The sequence below is a fragment of the Staurois parvus genome, unplaced genomic scaffold, assembly GCF_062004578.1.
Source record: "Staurois parvus isolate SC_StPar_1 unplaced genomic scaffold, SC_StPar_1.0 ptg001830l, whole genome shotgun sequence".
Lineage (NCBI taxonomy): Eukaryota > Metazoa > Chordata > Amphibia > Anura > Ranidae > Staurois > Staurois parvus.
Window position 1 is genome coordinate 1,164,942 of NW_028319626.1, and position 22,980 is coordinate 1,187,921.

General features: G+C 41.6%; 1 protein-coding gene across 3 annotated transcripts in view; it reads right to left on the reverse strand.

Annotated features, from left to right (window-relative positions):
- Nucleotides 1-22,980, reverse strand: part of CTIF (cap binding complex dependent translation initiation factor) — a 402,276-nt gene that overhangs the window by 280,036 nt on the left and 99,260 nt on the right. For all 3 annotated transcript variants that reach the window (XM_089664081.1, XM_089664080.1, XM_089664082.1), the window contains exons 3-4: nucleotides 13,049-13,240; nucleotides 4,658-4,738 (exon numbers count right to left, since the gene is read on the reverse strand). In XM_089664081.1, the coding sequence (XP_089520207.1) occupies nucleotides 4,658-4,738; nucleotides 13,049-13,228 (261 nt within the window). In that variant the 5' untranslated portion in view covers nucleotides 13,229-13,240. The remainder of the gene's footprint in view (nucleotides 1-4,657; nucleotides 4,739-13,048; nucleotides 13,241-22,980) is intronic.

The window sequence follows — 22,980 nt, forward strand, 5'->3', positions numbered from 1 at the left end:
GGATGGGTGACACCCTGGAGAAGTCCTGGAGTCGGGCATGGGAGGAGGAGACCAGGGAACTAGAGAGAAGGAGGTCTTGTGAGGAGCGGAGTGTGCGTGTTGGGCGGTACTTGGATATTAGGTCAGAGATGTAGTACGGGGCAGTATGGTGGACAGCTTTGTACGTCAGCGTTAGGATTTTGAATTTGATCCGTTGCGCAATCGGAAGCCAGTGGAGGGATTGGCAGAGGGGGGTGGCGGAGACAGAGCGGTTGGAAAGGTGAATGAGTCTGGCAGCCGTGATAGGAAAGTATCAAATCATACTTATTTTAAATGTGTTTTTTTTTTCACGTTTCTTCTGTTACTTCCTGGTTTCTATGCCTAGGAAAATAATATCATACATCCCAGGAGACTTCAGAATAGGAGAGTACACCATCCTGCCTGTATTTCTGAGCTAAGGGCAGATGGATTCCTAGTAAATGCTACATGAATTATCTGCTCTTAGTCAAGCTGGCCACTGTTAGAAATGCTAGGAGGTATTTTTCTAAGTGACTTCTCAGTAAAATAAAGCATGGAGACATGGATGGATGGATGGATGGATGGGGGGAGTTTGCTTTGAATATTAAAAATGAATTTGGTTTGTGGTGCTCTGATGCAGTGTAGATCCACTAAGTTTCCTTGGGGTCACCATATACATGACTGTTCAATTTTTGTACAGTCTAGTTTAGATGAACGACAACTACTGTATGTAAAGCGCTGAGCAAAGTGTTGGCACTATATAAATCCTGTATAATAATAATAATAATATCAGGACCCACCTACACTATCCAATCAATTTCTATACAATCAGGCAGGCCCTTATACAACATGGTTGTTGGTAGGTCTAATAGAGATTGTACAGACAGATTGTAATGTTTGTGGGAAGTGTTAGGATCTAGAATTCAATTCTTGTTTAGAGTTAGCACCTCAATAGTACAGAGTTAGCTGCCTCACCTAAGCAGTACTGTTTGTGAAGTTTAATAGTCCCTATTCCTCTACACAAATGGCTTTTATATAGTGGAATCGATTTCCACTACAGTTTTTGTCTTTTTGCTTTTTAATGGGTCCCAAGGTTCAGTGTTGGGACCCTTACTTTTTAATATATTTATAAACAATATCGGGTCTGAGATTATAAATCCCATTTCAGTCTTTGCAGATGACACCAAGCTGTGCCGTGGAATAACGTCCTTACAGGATGTCTCCAACTTACAAGCCGACCTCAATGCTCTGTGTAATTGGGCAACTATGTGGACAATGAGGTTTAATGTTGATAAATGTAAGGTTCTGCAATGGGGGGCTAAGAATATGCATGCATCATACATACTGGGGGGGGGTACACCTGGGGGAATCAATGGTGGGGAAGGATCTGGGAGTTCTGGTAGATCACAAGCTTAATAATGGCATGCAATGCCAAGCTGCGGTTTCTAAAGTGAGCAAAATCCTCTCTTGTATTAGGAGAGGTATAGACTCCAGAGAGAGATATCATTTCCCCATGTATAATACATCAGATCTCCATGTGTAATACATAAGGGGGGGATATGATCTCCATGTAGAATACATAAGGGGGGATATGATCTCCATGTATAATACATAAGGGGGGATATGATCTCCATGTATAATACATAAGGGGGGGATATGATCTCCATGTAGAATACATAAGGGGGGATATGATCTCCATGTATAATACATAAGGGGGGATATGATCTCCATGTATAATACATAAGGGGGGGATATGATCTCCATGTATAATACATAAGGGGGGATATGATCTCCATGTATAATACATAAGGGGGGATATGATCTCCATGTATAATACATAAGGGGGATATGATCTCCATGTATAATACATAAGGGGGGGATATGATCTCCATGTATAATACATAAGGGGGATATGATCTCCATGTATAAATACATAAGGGGGGATATGATCTCCATGTATAAATACATAAGGGGGGATATGATCTCCATGTATAAATACATCAGTGGTTCATATAATGAACTCAGTGTAGAGTTATTCACCCTGAGGTCATCACAGAGGACAAGGGGGCGCTCTTTACGTCTGGAGGAAAAGAAATTTAATCTCCAAACACGGAAAGTTTCTTCACAGTAAGAGCTGTGAAAATGTGGAATAGACTCCCTCAAGAGTTGGTTCTGGCCAGCTCAGTGGATTGCTTTAAAAAAGTCCTGGATTGTTTCTTGGACACACAGAATATAACTGGATATAACATTTATAGGTAAAGTTGATCCAGGGAATATCCGATTGCCTCTCTTTTTCTCTGCAGGAGCAAATTGGATCATGCTTTTCTGGGTTTTTTTGCCTTCCTCTGGATCAACTGTGGGTGTAGGATTATAACTTTTTTTTTTTTTTTTTTTTTTTTTTTAATGGTTGAACTGGATGGACTTTTGTCTTTTTTCAGCCAGACTAACTATGTAACATGCTTGTAGGTTAACTGGCTCCTGTCTAAATTGGCCCCTAGTATGTGTATGTATAAATGTGAGTTAGGGACATTAGATTGAGGGCAGTGACTGATGTGAATGTACAACTTATAAAAAAAAGTGTTGCCTAAATTGACAGTATATAAGCACCTGTAGTAATAATAAGAACAATAATCCCTCTTTTAAAAGCAGTTTTTAAACAAACAGATCACCCAATAAAAAAAAAAAAAAGAAAAAAAACACCTTACCTCAACCTAGGCTTCCAATGCTTCTGAATGACATGGGCGACATGACCTTAACTTCCAGCAGAGCTGAATGAACCCCAGCCTATTGGAAGAGTGAATTCTCATGGGATTTGGAGTACATAGCTCTGCCAGGAGGCATTGTGACATCATCCTTGCATCCCGAAATGTCAGAGGTTGGGGCCAAGGTGATGCCCCCCCTCGTTTGGCATGGAAGGTCCACTTAAAAATCAAATAAATACCTCATTTCAAATATTTATCCGAATCTGTGGTCATGTGACATGTTGGGTCCCAAGACTATCTTTCTCACTGCAAAGTAGAAGGGCCCCTCTTTGAGTGTTACTATTGCTGCGGTGGCATGGATACTTCCTAATGGGCCTATAGACGGATTAGGACTTCATCAGCCAATGACACCACAAGGAAGGGTCGGCACAAAGACTAGCCGGCAGCAGGCCTGGACCAAAGCAATGGATCATCAGTCATCATGTTTTTAAAAAAGGACAATTTGTATTAACAACCCTCTTTTCCCGCCGGGTTTGGATCACCCAGGGGCGTTTTCTTGGTGGGTGACTAATGGTTTTTCGCAGGTGCGACACTTTTTGATTTTTCGGTCCTTTCCCACCTGGGACTCTCTTCGGGAATCCCGGAATATCCCCCCAGCGGAATTTTTTCGATATCTTCAATTGCGACACTGGCTGCTCTCGCTGCGGGGTACTTCTGCGTTCCCGTACCAGAAATCTGCCTTTGAACAGCTTTGCCAACAGCGTCCGGGCCTTATATCCCTTCTTTATGCAGCTCTGAACAGACGCTCATCGCATACTTCTCTTTCATATGTTGTTCAGTGGGAGCGCGACCTGGGAGTGGCTGTGGATCCGGAGGACTGGAATAAGGCCTGGTCACTCATAGCTAAATGCTCATTTAATACGACCACACTGGAGGCAGCCTATAAGGTTTTGTTTCGTTGGTATTGGGTTCCGGCTCGGTTGGCCCGGGCTAACCCTGCCTGTAGTGATCGATGTTTTCGGGGTTGTGGTCATCGTGGTGATGTATTGCATATCTGGTGGTCATGCCCGAGACTGTTTCGTTTTTGGTCTCGTGTATTTGGCCTCCTTTTCACTTTGTTCCATCTCTCCATACGCCGGGATGTTCGGTATGCCTTGCTTCATTGCCCCATACCGGGCCTCTTGGCTCACCAGCAGAAGTTGGCTTCCTATCTGTTTTTATCCGCCACTAGAACAATTGCTCAGGCCTGGAGGAGTCCGTTTGTCCCTTTTCAGGGGGTGCAGGATCGTATGACCACTATGATGATCAACGAACAGATGTCGAGTATCCGCAATGACTCCCAACGTAAATTTTTGAAAATATGGGAGCCGTGGTTGCAATATGCCCTTCCCTCACTCTCCCTGGCTAGTCTGGGGATGTAATGGCGTTCGGTGTTGGTGCTCTTGAATCCCTGCTCTTTGCCCCCCCCCCCCCCTTTTTTTTTTTTTTTTTCCCTCTCTTTTCCTTTTTCTCTCTCTCTCTCTGTTTTTAGTGTGACTAGGACAGCTGCATTTAGTTGTTATAATCAGTTACATTAATGTTTTGTAACTTATGTGCCTTTGATAGCCCCTGCGTGGGCGTACCTTTTGCCCTGTTGGCATTAGAGCATTGTTTTTCCCCTTTTTTTTTTATTTGGCATTTTGTTTATCTGTGCAATTGATAGCCCCTGCGTGGGCGTGTTTTACTGCCTCTGTTTATACTGTTTAAAAAATTTAATAAAAACCATTGAAATAGAAAAAAGGACAATTTGTGAACGGGGGAGTGGGGTGGGTTTTTGTTTGCATGGCGATGGCCTTTTTAAACACAAAATTCAGGGAACACTTAAATATTAACACTTTTTTTCAACACACTACTTTGTATAATGCTTCCCAGTCGTGGAAAGTGAGACCACCATAAATCCAGCATGATCATCTGCTCACCTGATTGTGGTTATAGGAAGATCTTCTCCCTTTTGGTGAAGTTCGGTTTACATCCAGCTGTTCGTTACACTCCACTGTCCACTGCAGAAAAAAAAAAAAAAAAAAACACTCACAGGTTCACATGAGAACTCTGAGGAAAACACATTAACTCAGGAACAAATTGGAATAAACAGAAAAGCAGTAAATTGGGTCTCATTCATTAGGCAACAGTTTCCTACCAATGACTGACACTGACACTGACACACACACACACCTTTCTTCTTCAGGTGTTAAAAGAAACCATAAACTTGTCAAATCATGATAAATGACTAAAATATGTGAAAATATGTGAATCACAAACATTTCAAGTGTATAGCGCTAAAAAAACTTACCAATAATATGGAGTATTCATACCCAGTGTTCATTAAAGTGTTACTAAACCCACAACAGTACAATCAGTCTGTAGATGCAGTAAAGCATGCTTGTTATACCCACTGTGGAACCTAAGGGGTTAATCCATCGCATTGTGTAAAAAAGGCTGTTTGATCCTGTCTTCTCTGTTCCTCCCCCTTCTTCCTCTACCCCAATCCATTTGCTGATAATGCAGAGTCACTCGTCACTCTGCACATGCTCAGTTTGGTGTGTATTGTTAGAAAGGTTTTTTTTTTTTCCTTTTTGGAGGGTGCATGTGATCGCCAAAGGGCCAATCAGCACTGCCAAGAGGGTCAGGGGTCATGCAGCCTCATTGGACAGTCATAGGAGAATGAAAACTCCTCCTACAAGCTTTAACCAGTGCTCTGCTGGACACTGATAGAAATCACAAGATTGCTCTAACAGCTGATGATAAAAGGTATTTAGCTTTATATTTACTAAAAAAATTGCATTTGCATGTTCTGTGTACTGTGGGAGACCAGATATAGTGAATGCAGGGTCCGGGGAGACCAGATATAGTGAATGCGGGGTCCGGAGAAAGTGGATATAGTGAATGCAGGGTCCGGGGAGACCAGATATAGTGAATGCAGGGTCCGGGGAGACCAGATATAGTGAATGCAGGGTCTGGAGAGACCAGATATAGTGAATGCAGAGTCCGGGGAGACCAGATATAGTGAATGCAGGGTCCGGGGAGACCGTATATAGTGAATGCAGGGTCCGGGGAGACCAGATATAGTAAATGCAGGGTCCGGGGAGACCAGATATAGTAAATGCAGGGTCCGGGGAGACCAGATATAGTAAATGCAGGGTCCGGGGAGACCGGATATAGTGAATGCAGGGTCCGGGGAGACCGGATATAGTGAATGCAGAGTCCGGGGAGACCGGATATAGTGAATGCAGAGTCCGGGGAGACCAGATATAGTGAATGCAGGGTCTGGGGAGACCAGATATAATGAATGCGGGGTCCGGGGAGAGCAGATATAGTGAATGCAGGGTCCGGGGAGAGCAGATATAGTAAATGCAGGGTCCAGGGAGACCAGATATAGTGAATGCAGGGTCCGGGGAGACCAGATATAGTAAATGCAGGGTCCGGGGAGACCAGATATAGTAAATGCAGGGTCCGGGGAGACCGGATATAGTGAATGCAGGGTCCGGGGAGACCGGATATAGTGAATGCAGAGTCCGGGGAGACCAGATATAGTGAATGCAGAGTCCGGGGAGACCAGATATAGTGAATGCAGGGTCCGGGGAGACCAGATATAGTGAATGCAGGGTCCGGGGAGACCAGATATAGTGAGTGCAGGGTCCGGGGAGACCAGATATAGTGAGTGCAGGGTCCGGGGAGACCAGATATAGTGAGTGCAGGGTCCGGGGAGACCAGATATAGTGAATGCAGGGTCCGGGGAGAGCAGATATAGTAAATGCAGGGTCCGGGGAGACCAGATATAGTGAATGCAGGGTCCGGGGAGAGCAGATATAGTAAATGCAGGGTCCAGGGAGACCAGATATAGTGAATGCAGGGTCCAGGGAGACCGGATATATTGAATGCAGGGTCCGGGGAGAGCGGATATAGTGAATGCAGGGTCCGAGGAGACCAGATATAGTGAATGCAGGGTCCGGGGAGAGCAGATATAGTGAATGCAGGGTCTGGGGAGACCAGATATAATGAATGCGGGGTCCGGGGAGAGCAGATATAGTGAATGCAGGGTCCGGGGAGAGCAGATATAGTGAATGCAGGGTCCGGGGAGAGCAGATATAGTAAATGCAGGGTCCAGGGAGACCAGATATAGTGAATGCAGGGTCCGGGGAGACCAGATATAGTGAATGCAGGGTCCGGGGAGACCAGATATAGTGAATGCAGGGTCCGGGGAGACCAGATATAGTGAATGCAGGGTCCGGGGAGACCAGATATAGTGAGTGCAGGGTCCGGGGAGAGCAGATATAGTAAATGCAGGGTCCAGGGAGACCAGATATAGTGAGTGCAGGGTCCTGGGTTTTGTAACACTTTAATAAAGTAAAGTTTGTAGATCCCCATAAAGAATCCTCTTGTGAAAAACAAATGCAGATGAAAGCAACCATCCGATTCTCAATACAAGAGTGCACTTCCTCCAAGGTGCTCTTTAGAGTGCCCATAAACAGTAAACATTCCCTTGTGAAACTCACTGACTCAGAAGTCAAAACTTGCAGATTTCTTTAAAAGGCTTCTTGGAAATGATCCCGTCTTTCCTCCTTAAAACTTTCAAGGACTCCGCACAGCATAAAAATCCTTTAATAAAGTATTATTTTATTATTTATATTATCCCCACCCCCCTTCTGATTGCTGCCATTGAAAAAAAAAAAAAAAAAAAAACTAATAATCTAAGCACCATTTATTTACTCAAAAAATGAAAGGTGAACTAACACCCTAACACTCCCACTCTCCTGGCCCCCACTGCAATTATCTCCGTGGGTGATGAGCGGTCAATACCCACACACACAGAGCAGAGGTCTGGGGATTTGAAGCCCCACAAATCTTCCCCATCTTTCTATGGGCCTTCCAGTATGGATCATAAAGATTCAGATTGAGTGATGGAGTGTGGGGGTCACCGGACTTATGTTCCACTGAGAACTACAAGTGGCAGACAGGACTTGTAGTCCATTCATTCACAGATCACTGTGAATGATTTACACAGCTGTGTGAGCAAAGCCTCAAGGAGCAGCAAAAACTTAAAAAGTGACAGCTGCTGCAGGAGAGACCAAATCCCGCATGCTGTCACGGTAGGGATGGTTTGGGGTGGGTGGGTTCCTATTTGCACCACCTTACATGTTAATGTGGTTCTAAAGGTTTTGAAGGTTTTTTATCTTAATAAAATTCTCTGCATTAGAGTAAAAAACCTTCTGAGTACAGCCCCCTTATACTTATCTGAGACCGATCTTGATCTAGCGTTGTGCCAGAGAACAGTGGCTCCATCAGCTCCCTCCCTCTTCTTAGGCTCAGAGACAGCAGCGGAAGCCATTGGCTCCTGCTGTTGTCAATCACAGCCAATGAGGAAGGAGCAGGGGTGGAGCAGAGCCACGCTGTGTATGTCTATGGTCACACAGAGCCTGTTCGGGAGTGAGCTTGCACAAGTGCCCCCCCCCCCCCATAGCAAGCGGATTGCTATGCTAGGCATTCTGTGAGGGGGAGGAGCCAGGAGCCCCAGTGGGGAACCCCAGAAGAGGAGGAATGGAGCTGCTCTGTGCAAAACCATTACACAGAGCAAGTAAAACACATATATATATATATGCATACACACACACTATATTGCCAAAAGTATTGGTCCCGCCCTTCAAATAATTGGATTCAGGTGTTCCAATCCCCTCCATGGCCACAGGTGTATACAATCAAGCCCCTAGGCATGCAGACTGCTTCTACAAACATTGGTGATAGAATGGGTCGCTCTCAGCTCAGTGACTCCAAGCGTGGTCCCGTGATAGGTGGCCACCTGTGCAATAAGTCCATCCGTGACATTTCCTGGCTACTAAATATTCCACGCTCAACTGTTAGTGGGATTATAACAAAGTGGAAGCAACTGGGAACAACATCAACTCAGCCACCAAGTGGTAGGCCACGTCACATGACAGAGCGGGGTCAGCGCATGTTGAAGCGCACAGTGCGCAGAAGTCACCAACTGTCTGCAGAGTCAATAGCTAAAGACCTCCAAACTTGGTGTGGTCTTCAGATTAGCACAACAACAGTGCGTAGAGATCTTCATGGAATGGGTTTCCATGGCCGAGCAGCTGCATCCAAGCCTTACATCACCAAGTGCAATGCAAAGCATCGGATGCCGTGGTGTAAAGCACGCTGCTATTGGACTCTAGAGCAGTGAAAAAGTGTTCTCTGCAGTGACGAATCACACTTCTCTGTCTGGCATACCAATGGACGTGTCTGGGATTGGCGGTTGCCAGGAAACCGGTACTTGCCTGACTACAATGTGCCAAGTGTAAAGTTTTGTGGAGGGGGGATTATGGTGTGGGGTTGTCTTTCAGGGGTTGGGCTTGGCCCCCTGGTTCCAGTGAACGGAATTCTTAAGGCATCAGCATACCAAGACATTTTGGACAATTTCATGCTCCCAACTTTGTGGGAAGAGTTTAGGGATGGCCCCTTCCTGTTCCAACATGACTGCACACCAGTGCACAAAGCAAGGTCCAGAAAGACATGGAGGAGCCAGTTTGGGGTGGAGGAACTTGACTGGCCTGCACAGAGTCCTGACCTCAACCCCATAGAACACCTTTGGGATGAATTAGAGTGGAGAATGCGAGCCAGGCCTCCTCCCCCGACATCAGTGCCTGACCTCACAAATGTGCTTCTGGAAGAATGGTCCAACCTTCCCATAGACACCCTCCTAAACCTTGTGGACGGCCTTCCCAGAAGAGTTGAAGCTGTTGTAGCTGCAAAGGGCGGGGCCAACTCAATATTGAACCCTACGGACTAAGACTGGGATGTCATTAAAGTTCATGTGCGTGGAAAGGCCGGCCAACCAATACTTTTGGCAATATAGTGTATATATATATATATATATATATATATATATATATATATATATATATAAAATATATAAAATATATACACACACACACAGGCCACTTTATTAGAAACACCGGTTCAATTGCTTTGGTAACACAAATTGCTGATCAGCCAATCACATGGCAGCAACTCAATGCATTTAGGCATCTAGACGTGGTGAAGACGACTTGCTGAAGTTCACACCGAGCATCAGAATGGGGAAGAAAGGAGATTTAAGTGACTTTGAACATGGCATGGTTGTTGGTGCCAAACAGGCTGGTCTGAGTATTTCATAAACTGCTGATCTACTGGGATTTTCATGCACAACCATCTCTAGGGGTTACAGAGAATGGTCCGAAAAACAGCAAATATCCAGTGAGCGGCAGTTGTGTGGACGAAAATGCCTTGTTGATGTCAGATGTCAGAGGAGAATGGGCAGACTGGTTGCTGCAACATTCAGATGGTAGGATCAGAATTGGCATAAACAACATGAAAACATGGATCCATCCTGCCTTGTATCAATGGTTCAGACTGGTGGTGGTGTAATGGTGTGGGGAGATTTTCTTGGCACTGGCAAGGTGTCCATAACAAGTGGCCAGTGACAGTATGCGTGTTATAGATCTATATATATATATTTGACATTGGTGTCATTGGGAGTAGTGCCCCATCAGTGGAAGGATTATTGGCCCATCATTGGTGTTAGTGGAAGGAATAGTGTCCATTCACTGATATTTGTGGGAAGAATAATGCCCCATCGTTGATGTCAGTTGGGGGAATTAGGACCCACTTTTAGTAACAATGCCGGACAAGGGCTAACAAAGGGCAGCATCTGGTCCTTGGGCCACAGTTTGGAGACCACTGGTTTAAACCATTGTTAATTTATGCCATCTATAAACCCCAGGAGAGATTTCCATATAATTCAAGTCCTGTAGACCTAAACAGACCATTATCATATCTGATTGTCCATGTGTATTGCAGCTTGAGCACTTTAAAAATGGACACAATATAAGCATCTTTATGCCACTGAAGAAGCCATGAAAAATGGCAAAAACGTGTTGTGTTAGGTTTTCGGGGAAAAAAGGGAATTATTACTTAGAATGAGATGCCAAATTTTAGATATTTAGAGAAAAAGCAGTACAATCAGTAAAGCTTGTATAGGGGTAGGATGACCTACATACTGAATTATAATAATCAAACCAAAGGATCAGGTGGGGGAAAAAAAAAGGGCAACATTATTATACGGACTGATCAGTGAAATTTATAGAGTAATGGAGAAAAAGGAAACAAGGAATATCTATATGGAGCAAATTGGCATTTCATTCTAATTTGTCATTTGGGAGATGCAATAAGGAAAATACATTAATGGATTATAAACCCAGGTGCAGAGTAAAAATGGTGGAAAAATTAAAACCCTTTGGTAAAAATAATAGGTAGGCCCAACAGGACTCTTCAAAGTGAGGAAAACGCCCTATTGGGCAACTCTCACAAGTGTCCCCATTGGAAAATTTCCCCTCTATTCAATTTCTGGTGACAACTCAAAATTTGGGGTTTCCCCAAAACAAATGGTTTGGCATTAGATACCCTTTAAAGTAGAACTATAGGCATTTTTTTTTCTTCATTTTTAATAGAGTACGGGAGGGTTATAAGCGCTATCAGATTTTTTTGTCGCCATCTTGTCCCACAGCCAAACAGGATGAGAGGAAATCCCTGCAAATTAAGGAAATTCCTTGAGAACCCAGAGGGCACCAGAACCAGTGTCCCCATTGGAAGATTTTCCCTCTATGACTTAGAACATATAGAGAAGGTGCATCGACCGGGGGCACAGACTGCAATAAAAACCTGACAGGTGTTCTAATCCCTCTCCACTCTATCCAAAACAAAAAAGGTTTGGCCTTTAGTTTATTTTTTATTCATACAGCAGGTACAATACGTATTGAACACATCACCATTTTTCTCATTAAATATATTTCTAAAGGTGCTATTGACATGAAATGTTCACCACATGTCGGTAACAACCCATGCAATCCATACATACAGAGAAATAAAAACAAATACGTTAAAAAATTAAGTTATGTGTAATAAAATGGAATGACACAGGGAAAGGGAGGTGCAAAAAGGCATGAAAAGCCAAGACACCAGCTGAAGTTATCAGTAAGTAGAAAGCAATCCTGCCCCTTGTCAATGCAAATTAACATCAGCTGGTTCAGTCACCTATAAAAAGGTGTCACACAAAAAACATCTCATGATGGGTAAAAGTAAAAAGCTCTCTCAAGACATTCGTAACCTTATTATTGCAAAACATACTGATGGCATTGGTTACAGAAGGATTTCTAAACTTCTGAATGTCCCAGCGAGCACTGTTGGGGCCATAATCCAGAAGTGGAAAGAACATAATTTCATAATCAACCAGCCACAACCAGGTGCTCCTCACAAGATTTCTGACAGAGGAGTGAAAAGAATCATCAGACGAGTTGTCCAAGAGCCAAGGACAAATTATGGAGAGCTTCAGAGAGACCTGAAATTATCAGGTACAATTGTTTCCAAGAAACAATAAGTAATGCACTCAACCACCATGGCCTGTATGCATGCTTACCACGAAAGATTCCATTGCTGAAGAAAAAGCATGTTAAAGGTTGTTTAAAGTTTGCGGCACAACATTTAGACAAGCCTGTGAAATATTAGGAGAATATAGTCTGGCCAGATGAGACCAAAATTGAACTCTTTGGATGGCATAATACACACAAATGGCACTGCACATCATCCCAAAAACACCATACCAACAGTGAAGTTTGGAGGTGGGATCATGGTGTGGGGCTGTTTTTCAGCATATGGTGCTGGCAAACATCATGTCTTTGAAGGAAGGATGAATGGAAAAAAATGTACCAAGACATTCTTGATAAAAATCTGCTTCCCTCTACCAGGATGATGAAGATGAAATGAGGGTGGACATCTCAGCAAGACAATGATCCCAAACACAAAGCCAAGGAAACGCTCAGTTGGTTTCAAAGAAAGAAAATAAATCTGCTGGAATGGCCCAGCTAATCACCTGACTTGAATCCAATAGAGAAATGGAAAGAACTAAAGATCAGAGTTCAAAGAAGAGGCCCAGGGTACCTTCAAGATTTGAAGACTGTTTGTGCGGAAGAATGGGCCAATGCATGCGGCTAGTTTCTCCATACAGGAGGCATCTTGAAGCTGTCATTACCAACAAAGGATTTTATATGAAGTATTAAATAAATTTCATTTAGCATGTTCAATACTTTTCCCCTGTGTCATTCCATTTTATTACACATAACTTAATTTCTGAACTTATTTGTTTTAGTTTTTTTGTATGTATGGATTGCATGGGTTGTTACCGACATGTAAAAGAAAAAATGGTGGTGTGTTCAGTACTTATTTTGCCTGCTATATCTCAGCAGTAGGTCTCTTTTTGCTTCACTGCTTAGCGCACTCACCTGGGATATACTAGACTCTGTATTCTCGTTCTCCCCTTCTCCCTCAATTTTGTCCGTCAGCAGTCCCTGGACTTGGTACTCCAGTACGTAGCTATCGATGAACCTCTCAAGCTCTTCAATCTCCTGGGAACGGCTGCTTCCAGCTTCTGAGGAGGCTGAAGCTACAGACGAGTTTTCCATCGCTTGTTCACTCTAAACAACACAAAGACAAATCAGGATCCGTGAATTCAGAGCTAGGGTGACTTATCTGATAAAGGGCATTTCAGTTATTTCTGGAGTCAGCCAAGCGGAGCTACTGCTTTGGCTTCTTATATCTGCAGAGGAACCTATGATTAAGTCCCAGTGGGAAGGACAAAATACATCAGGGGGCATGGCCCAGGAGCGGCAATGCCTGAGGCTTTCACATGTACACAGCCATGCTTGGATCAGCTAAGGAAAGCAGCGGTTTTAATCTAAAATGTTCATTGGTCACTGAAGTTTTTCCTATCCTGTCATCCCTACTATCCTGAGTGCCAATGGGGCTCTACACCTCAGCCTACAGCAGCTCCCACAAGTACTTATGGCTTTATTGTGACTCACAGGGGTTGTGTCAAACTACTGCATAGGGTGCCGGTGCGCTCATGGAGGGCGTCTTGGTCCTGTCTGCAGCCTACAGCAGGAAATTCATTTTTGCACTGAGACTAGGAGACAGTTAAAGCAAAATTAGATGGTGGTGAGTGCAGCCAGCATTTGCCATAAAGTAGAAGCATGCACTCACAGTACCCTATGACCACTTGTAGTGCCACTCAAGGTGCTCTACTAAATCTGGTGTCTCACAGCAATTTAAGGGTGAAGACTGTCAAGTGCTTGATCCAGAAAGCAGAGAAGCAAGAGGGGATAAGAGACATTATTATTATTATTATTATACAGTATTTATAAAGCGCCAATAGTTCGCTCAGCGCTGTACATTACAAAGGGGGACAGAACATGTGACAGAACAATAACAATACAATGCAAAACATGAGGGGATCGAGGGCCCTGCTCTTTCGAGCTTACAATCTAGGAGGGAGGGGATGGTGGCACAGGAGGAGATAGCTGTGGGGGATGGAGTGGTAGGAAGAGTGGAGGAGGTCGGCAAGTTAGCAGGGGGTGGGGTAGGCTTCCCTGAAGAGATGGGTTTTCAGGGTGCGCCTAAAGGAGAGGAGAGTAGGTGATAATCTGATGGGTTGGGGCAGGGAGTTCCAGAGGATGGGTGACATAGCACACCACTAGCTTAACAAGTGGAAAGGTATGTGAATGGCTTCAGCCAAGCTGAGACTATTCACAAATCTTTTCACCTGTTGAGCTAGTGGTGTGCCGCATCTCTTATCCCCTTGTACTAGCATGTACCCTGTACATTATACACACTTACCTATTGGTCTTCTCCAGTGATGTAAGGTCTAAGCGCCCTGCATCCACTCCGTTACCACTGATACCATGTTATTGTTGTCTTCTGATTCTGCTGGCTTCTTGCTTATCCAGGGTGGATTTGATTTAAATCACTAGTCAGTAAGGCTTGATCTAAATCCTAGTTTTCTACATAAAGACTAATTCTTGCTGGTATAACTTTAATATGCAAGTAGATGAAGATTTTTAGAATAACAACTTTTCATATTAGTTTTTTTATCCCCGGTTTAATAGGTTAATCATTCATATTTGGACAACTTTTCTGTTGTACTTAGGAAGGAGAAAAATAATCATTACCTTAATAACAACAATTTAAATAGATTTATTCAACTGAAACAATAACATTCCAGCATATGTGATTTGCTTAAACAAACATCCATGTTTGTTAACTAATTTGGCTAAACAAAATATATATATTTTAGGAAACTTAGACTGTCAGCCCCTTCCTCCTCCTCACACTTAGTTTCACTTTCTTCTTGTGCAGATCTATTCCACTCCAAACAATCAGAAAAATATTGTTTCTATTCTATTCACTGAACTTCTTGAAACTTAGCACTGAAGGGGTTGATTCTGTATTCATAGGTTTGTAGAAGTTAGGATGAAGGTCTTTTTCTTAACTCTGTTCATGTTATAACATTTTTGCTGTGAAGAAGAGGCATGTGATCTCCGCTGAGTCAAATTCAATTTTGAGAACTGCAAAAGTAAACCAATCATCTGTGATAATATCTTGTAGGCAGAGAAACTGCCCAATCATCTTACAAAAACCTCTGGAAGAGCATGACATTGTGAATGGATTCATGGAATTTATTTACCAAAAAAATTAAACATATACAGCCTTATTCTACATAATTAAAAAACTAATCTTTATTTCATGATGGAATAACCTTTGGATGGTAATATGTTTTCCTCAAAAAGCATTTTATTTAAAAAAATCCGATTTAAATAAAAAAAAATCCGATTTAAATAAAAAAAATCCAATTTAAATAAAAAAAATCCAATTTAAATAAAAAAAATCCAATTTAAATAAAAAAAATCCAATTTAAATAAAAAAAATCCAATTTAAATAAAAAAAATCCAATTTAAATAAAAAAAATCCAATTTAAATAAAAAAAATCCAATTTAAATAAAAAAAATCCAATTTAAATAAAAAAAATCCAATTTAAATAAAAAAAAATCCAATTTTTTTGATTTTTTTTTTAAAAAATCATTGATTTTTATCCACCCTGTGCTTATCCCATTGGGCAGGCACTGACAATGCAACTCCCATACACGTGTGCTAGAATTACATTATTTCTGCACCAGGCACCATTCCTAGTATCTGTAAGATGCCGGAACTGTACATTGTACTGCACATGCACCACAATCAGTGTTCAGATTGAAAGAAATTGCCAACAGATAGGTAAAGTCTCTTCTACTAAAAGATCCTTCCTGCTGGCAATGTTTACTTGTAAAGGTTTACTTCCGCTTTATCAAAGAAAGCAAAAGCTGGGATTTTTCAGCTTTTTTGTACCTTTTACCTGCAACAACAATATCCATTTACTATTTGCGTCAAAGCTCCAACTGGGCTTTAAAAAAAACTAAGAGGGAGCAATTAAGGAGAGTTCACTGTTTACACACTTTAAACTGACCTCTCCTGACATGCTACAATGGAAAACACTTTACTTGACTAAAATAAATACTCCAACATAATATACAGCAACCTTCAGGTATTACTCTTTGAAGGCTCTACAAAACGACAAGGTCTTTGTTCTGGATAAATAACTATCAAAAGAATTTCGCTTGGCTTCATGAAGGGCGGGAGTAGAACTCCACCATTTATTTATGCAAATTACAGCTTCCCAGTCACAAGGACAGTTTGTTCATACAATGAAGAGCAAGGGTTTCACTGGAGTGTGATTTGGGAAGTTTTACCATACCAGGGCAGACACCTTATTTACAGCAATGAAAGACTTTGAAAACTGCATTTTTTTCTTGTTACTGCTTGAGGTGATTGTAGCCGTATTAGTGCACTTGTGACAGAAACAATTCAGTACTGTCTGTGATACTTTTTTTATTTGCACTAACATACAATTTTGAGGACAAGCTTTTTTTTGTCAATCCCCACATATCTTCTAACATTCTGCTAAAATTTTGTAATATTACTGCTTGGACCTGAAGAAGGGGACACTCCCCGGAAGCTTGTCCTCAAAATTGTATGTTAGTGCAAATAAAAAAAAGTATCACGGACAGTACTCAATTGTTTCTTGTTACTCAAATTGTTAAAAATATTCTACAACAGACAGGGCGGCATTTACTGTGCACTGTGTGTTAAGTAACTGCCATTTTTTTTTTGCAGTTCAACTATGTGTCATTAACGTATTAACCTAAAATCGGTTCTGATATCACAATTTCACTAACCTGACAGCTTATTATTCTAAAAAGGAAACCTTTATTTGGTTTGCAAATACTAAAGATTCTAGCTACCAGCAAGAATAAGTTGGATTCCTTACATTTAAAGAGCACCTGTCATTTAAGATCCATCATGGCAGCGCCTGTTAGCGGGTATTCACTCACCTGCTGCCGCCACGTCCCTCACCTTGTTTTTTTATCTTTTTATTAGTTTGAAGTTGCAAAATCACAAACACAGTCTAAATCAATTTCCAAAGCATATTTTTTTCAAAATCCCCACCCCCCATTCCCTTCCCCCCCTCTCCTGGTCACCTTTTTCTTCTTGCTCCTTCATTATTTCCTTTATTGTCCATCTTCCCCCTTCTTTCCTCCTCTCTACACTTTCCTTCATTTTACTCCCTCCCTCTTTCTTCTCTTCATTTAGACTTCTACCAGATCTGCATATCTTTTTGAGATTTTAAAGCGGAGTTCCAGCCTTTTTTTTTCCTCCCCTGAAAGACAATGGTCTCCCTCTCCCAGTCCGTTTTGGCGATATATATGTATATGTTTTCCCTAAATACCTTTAATTGATCATTTCTGTCTCCACTTCCTGTCCAGGCCGCCTAGGGGAATACATCATCAGGCATTCCTAGGGCTTCTGGGATATCGGCTTCATCTATCCCAGCAGTCCTAGGGAATGCCTAATACCAAAATCTCGTGTTATTACGAGACCGGAAGTGACGCGATAGCGGGGATTTCTTCACACTGCGCAGGTGCAAGATCAATCCTTCACACTGCGCAGGCGCTAGAAAGTGCCAGGCCTTCTTCACACTGCACAGGAGCAAGAACAGGAAGTGCATGCTGGGTAGCCAGCTGCACAATTTACCGGAAGAATGTCTGAGCGGGCTTCAGGTGCCCACACTTAAGATGACAGCGTTCACAATATGAGGGTGCAGTAAGCAATTGTATTTTTTTTAGAGGGAAAGCAAAGGATTACAAGTACAAGTGATCTCAACTTTCATTGCCTAAGCACTCTCACGTGGGTGCCTTCAGAAAAAAATGAAACGTCTGGAACTCCGCTTTAAACACCCTCCACCTTTTCCATATGGTTTTAAATGTTTCTGTTTTTTTACTCTCTTATATGGTATAGTTAATCCAATATATATATAAAATCTAGGGATCAATCCTTTTGCCGCATTTATGAGATGAAATACCATCATATTCCTATATTGTTTCACTGTTAACTCTGTACAATGGAATAAACATACCCAAGTGTCATTCAAAAAAGTAATTCCCGAGATATCCTATCTTATCTTAATTATTTCCCGCCAAAACTCCTCCTGGCAGTCCCACCATATATGTGCCATTGTTCCCTTTATCCCACACCCACATAATTGTGATTTCTCTACTGGTTGCCCATGCGCCACATTAGGAGTGGTATACCATCTCACCAAACAATTATAGTTCATTTCTTTTGTAGTCTTATATACAGCAACATGTGCTAATTTAAATATTTTTTCATTTTGCTGTTCGTTCAGTGGTGTTCCCAGTTCCGTTTCCCACTTCTCCAAACACGGTGAAGAAGTGGGTCTTGATATTGCAGTAAGGATCTTATAAATACAGGAGGTACCGTGTTTACTTATTATATCAGAACTAAGCATTTGTTCAAAAGGATCCAGGTCTTCCAATGATCTTAATGGCTCTGGAAGTGCTGTAACCAAATGTCTTAGCTGAAAGTATCACCACTCATCTAATGTGACAAACAAATCCTTTTTATTTTTTAAATTTTGAAAAGAACATATTTCCTCTTTTTTCATGATCTCTTTTAACTGTGCATTACTGTCTTTAATCCACTTTCAAAAAAATCTTTCCCTGGTAGAAAATAGTTTGTTCCTACCAGTGGTATTAACAGTGAATTATATTCCCATCCCATTTTCACGTGCAATACATCCCGTACTCTAAATGCGTTCCATGTTAAAGTGCTTGTATGTTCAGCAAACATACAAAACTGTTGTGGTACCCAAACAATCCTATCTAACTGTGTCTCACTTAGTGTCTTTTCCATTTTAACCCAACTTTTCCCTTGTGTATTATATTTCCAATCAACTATTTGTGATATTAATGCAGAGTGATAATATCTCTTAAAGTCTGGCATATTTAGGCCCCCATTTACTTTATCTTTACACAGAACTTCATATTTTACTCTTGGATTTTTATTTACCCATATATATCTAAGTATCATTTATTTATAATCTCAAAATATGTCCCTGGTAAATATACTGCGAGCATTTGAAATTTATATAAAAGTTTGGCACTATCACCATCTTTACCACATTTATGCAACCAATTCAGGAAAGTGGTCCTATTGATAGTCTCCTCAAGTCTTATTTTACCTCATTTACTAATGGGATGTAGTTTACCTGGTATAAATTCTTAACGGACGGAGTTAATTTTATTCCTAGATAATTTAATTCTTTTTGCCTCCACGTGAAAGGAAAGTCTTTCTGTAAGGCCCTCTTCTCTCACAGTCAGAGATTCTAAATGTTAATGTTCCACTGATAGAGATAAATTTTTAAGTTTGATAATTCTCCATAATGTTTTAAGATTCTCATTAATTTAGGTGGCATCAACCTAGTATTTGCAATGTAGAACATGTCGTCAGCATAGCCAACCTTAATGCACTGTTTAATTGGGCAACTATGTGGCAAATGAGGTTTAATGTTGATAAATGTAAGGTCATGCACTTGGGGGCTAAGAATATGCATGCATCATATATCATATTCACATTGAGGTCATCACAGAGGACAAGGGGGAGCTCTTTATGTCTGGAGGAAAAGAAATGTAATCTCCAAAACACAGAAAGGTTTCTTCACAGTGAGAGCTGTGAAAATGTGGAATAGACTCCCTCAAGAGTTGGTTCTGGCCAGCTCAGTGGATTGCTTTAAAATGGTCCTGGATTCTTTCTTAGATACACAGAATATAACTGGATACTAACATGTTTAGGTAAAGTTAATCCAGGGAATATCCGATTGCCTTTCGGGGGATCAGGAAGGAATTTTTTTCCCAGCAGGAGCAAATTGTATCGTGCTTTGCTGGGGTTTTTTTTTTGCCTTCCTCTGGATCAACTGTGGGTGTAAGATTATACCTTTTTTTTTAATTTTTTTTGTTATCGTTGAACTGAATGGACTTTTGTCTTTTTTCAGCCAGACCAACTATGTAACTATATGCCATGACTATGTTCCACATCTTCTATGTTAATTCCTTTTATATCTACACTGTTCCGTACAGTAGCCAATAATGGCTCTAGAGCAGGGGTGGGCAAACTTTTTGACTTGAGGGCCGCAATGGGTTCATATATTGGACCCGGGGGCCGGACCAAGAGTAGATGAATGATGTGTATGTGTCATCCATAGTAAGTATAGCAATATTCCCCCATAGTAAGCATAGTAATTAATCCCCCATATAGTAATTCATCCCCCATATAGCAATTCATCCCCCATAGTAATTCATCCCCCATATAGTAATTCATCCCCCATATAGTAGTTCATCCCCCATAGTAATTCATCCCCCATATTAAGTCCCCAAGTCCCCCGTGTCAATTCACTTACCTTTGCTCCGCGCGTTCCTCTCGCCGTGTTCCCGCGCCGTTGCGGTGTAGCATGAAAATCTGTCTCCTATGAGGATCTGTCCCCCTCGACGTATCTGCGCATGTGCCAGTTTCAGGCATTAGCAGCCGATCGGCGATCTCCGGCACATGCGCAGATACGTCGAGGGGGACAGATCCTCATAGGAGACAGATTTTCATGCTACGCCGGTCTTCAGGGCGGACTGTGAGAGGAGCCTAGCTCCGCGGGCCGGATTAAAAGGTCCGCCGGGCCGTATACGGCCCGCAGTTTGCCCATTGCTGCTCTAGAGACAGAACAAATTGCAAAGGGGAAAGCGGGCATTCCTTCCATTATGCATTCTAAAAAATGTGACAAAGAACCATTTACCTTCACAGCTGCTGAGGGATGGCTATATAACTTTTTTATCCATTGGCTCATTTTTGGTCCTATTCCCAATACTTCCAGTGTCTCCATCATAAAACCCCAGTCTACCCAGTGAAAATCTTTTTCAGCATCAACCGACAAAATCAATACAGGAGACTTCTCTCTCTTGCTTTTTTGCAGAAGTAGAAATGATCTTAAACCATTATCCCTTCCTTCCCTTCCTGCAATAAATCCCACTTGATCCAAGTGGATCCACTCCGGCATTAGATCTTTCATCCTGGTTGCTAAGACTTTTGCATATAGTTTCGTATCAGTATTCAATATTGATATAGGTCTAACTGGCACATTGGGATCGATCTTTCCCCTCTTTTGGTATAGTTGTAATATATGCCTGCAATTACTCCTCCCTCATTTCCAACCCCTCACCTAATGCATTCATATACATACACACTTTAGGGACTAATTGTTCTTTAAATTTCTTATAATATCTCACTGTATAACCGTTTGGTTCGGGGCTTTTCCCTGCTGCTGTACTTTTCAATCCTACTTGTATTTCTTCTTGTTTTATTGTTTTCTCTAAGGCTACTATGTGGCTTACGGCGAAAGTTAAAAAAGCTATAGATAATAAGAGCTTTTATTAAATATAAAAATGAAACCGCTATCATCGTTTTAAACGTTACAAAGACTATAACAGAATATGTAAAGAAGAAATAAAGGTCGCAAAACTTGAAAACGAACAACAGATTGTAATAGATAGCAGGACCAACCCCCAAAAATTCTTCAAATATATTAATAGTAAAAAGATCCCGTCCGAGCATGTAGGCCCTTTACAAAATAATCTAGAGTGGGTGACTAAGGACAGTGAGAAGGCAAATTTATTAAATACCTTCTTCAGCTCTGTGTATACAAAGAGGCATGGGGGGGCTCTTGTCCATAATGGGCATGGTATTGACACAGCTCCAGATGATCCACATTGGCTCACAATTGATATGATCCAAAAATATTTAGACAGAATAAAGGTGAATAAAGCACCTAGACCGGATGGCATACACCCACGGGTCCTTAAAGAATTGAGCTTTGTCATTTCAAAGCTATTGTTTCTAATTTTTAGGGACTCTTTAATGACTGGCATAGTACCACTGGATTGGTCTAAGACCAATGTGGTGCCAATATTTAAAAAGGTGACAATATCTTCACCAAGTAATTATAGGCCTGTTAGTTTAACTTCTATAGTTGGGAAGATACTGGAGAATTTAATAAAAGATCACATAGATGAGTTCTTGCTGGAAAAAAAAATTTAAGCAACAGACAGCATGGATTCATGAAAGACAGAAGTTGTCAAACAAATCTGATTTCTTTTTATAAGGAGGTGAGCAAAACCTTGGACAGAGGGGTGTCGGTGGATGTCCTATACTTGGATTTTGCAAAAGCGTTTGACACAGTTCCCCACACACGGCTAATGTATAAGGTAAAGTCTACAGGCTTGGAAAAATAAGTTTGTAAATGGATAGAAAACTGGCTAAAAGATCGTATTCAGAGAGTGGTGGTTAATGATTCATACTCTGAATGGGCTAGGGCTGTCAGTGTTGGGACCCTTACTTTTTAATCTATTTATAAACGATAGAAGGTCTGGGATTAGAAATACCATTTCAGTCTTTGCAGATGACACCAAACTGTGCAGTGGAATAACGTCCTTACAGGATGTCTCCAACTTACAAGCCGACCTCAATGCACTGTGTAATTGGGCAACTATGTGGAAAATGAGGTTTAATGTTGATAAATGTAAGGTTCTGCACTTGGGGGCTAAGAGTATGCATGCATCATACATACTAGGGGAGGTACAACTGGGGGAATCAATGGTGGAGAAGGATCTGGAGGGGTCAATGGTGGAGAAGGATCTGAGGGTTCTGGTAGATCACAAGCTTAATAATGGCATGCAATGCCAAGCTGCGGGTTCTAAAGCGAGCAAAATCCTTTCTTGTATTAAAAGAGGTATAGACTCCAGAGAGAGAGATATAATTTTTCCCGGTAAAATCATTAGTAACACCTCATCTGAAATATGCAGTTCAGTTTTGGGCACCAATTCACAAAAAGAACATTGGAGTGATGTGAGGAAGAGGGGAGGAGATGAGGAGAAGAAGAAAAAAAACA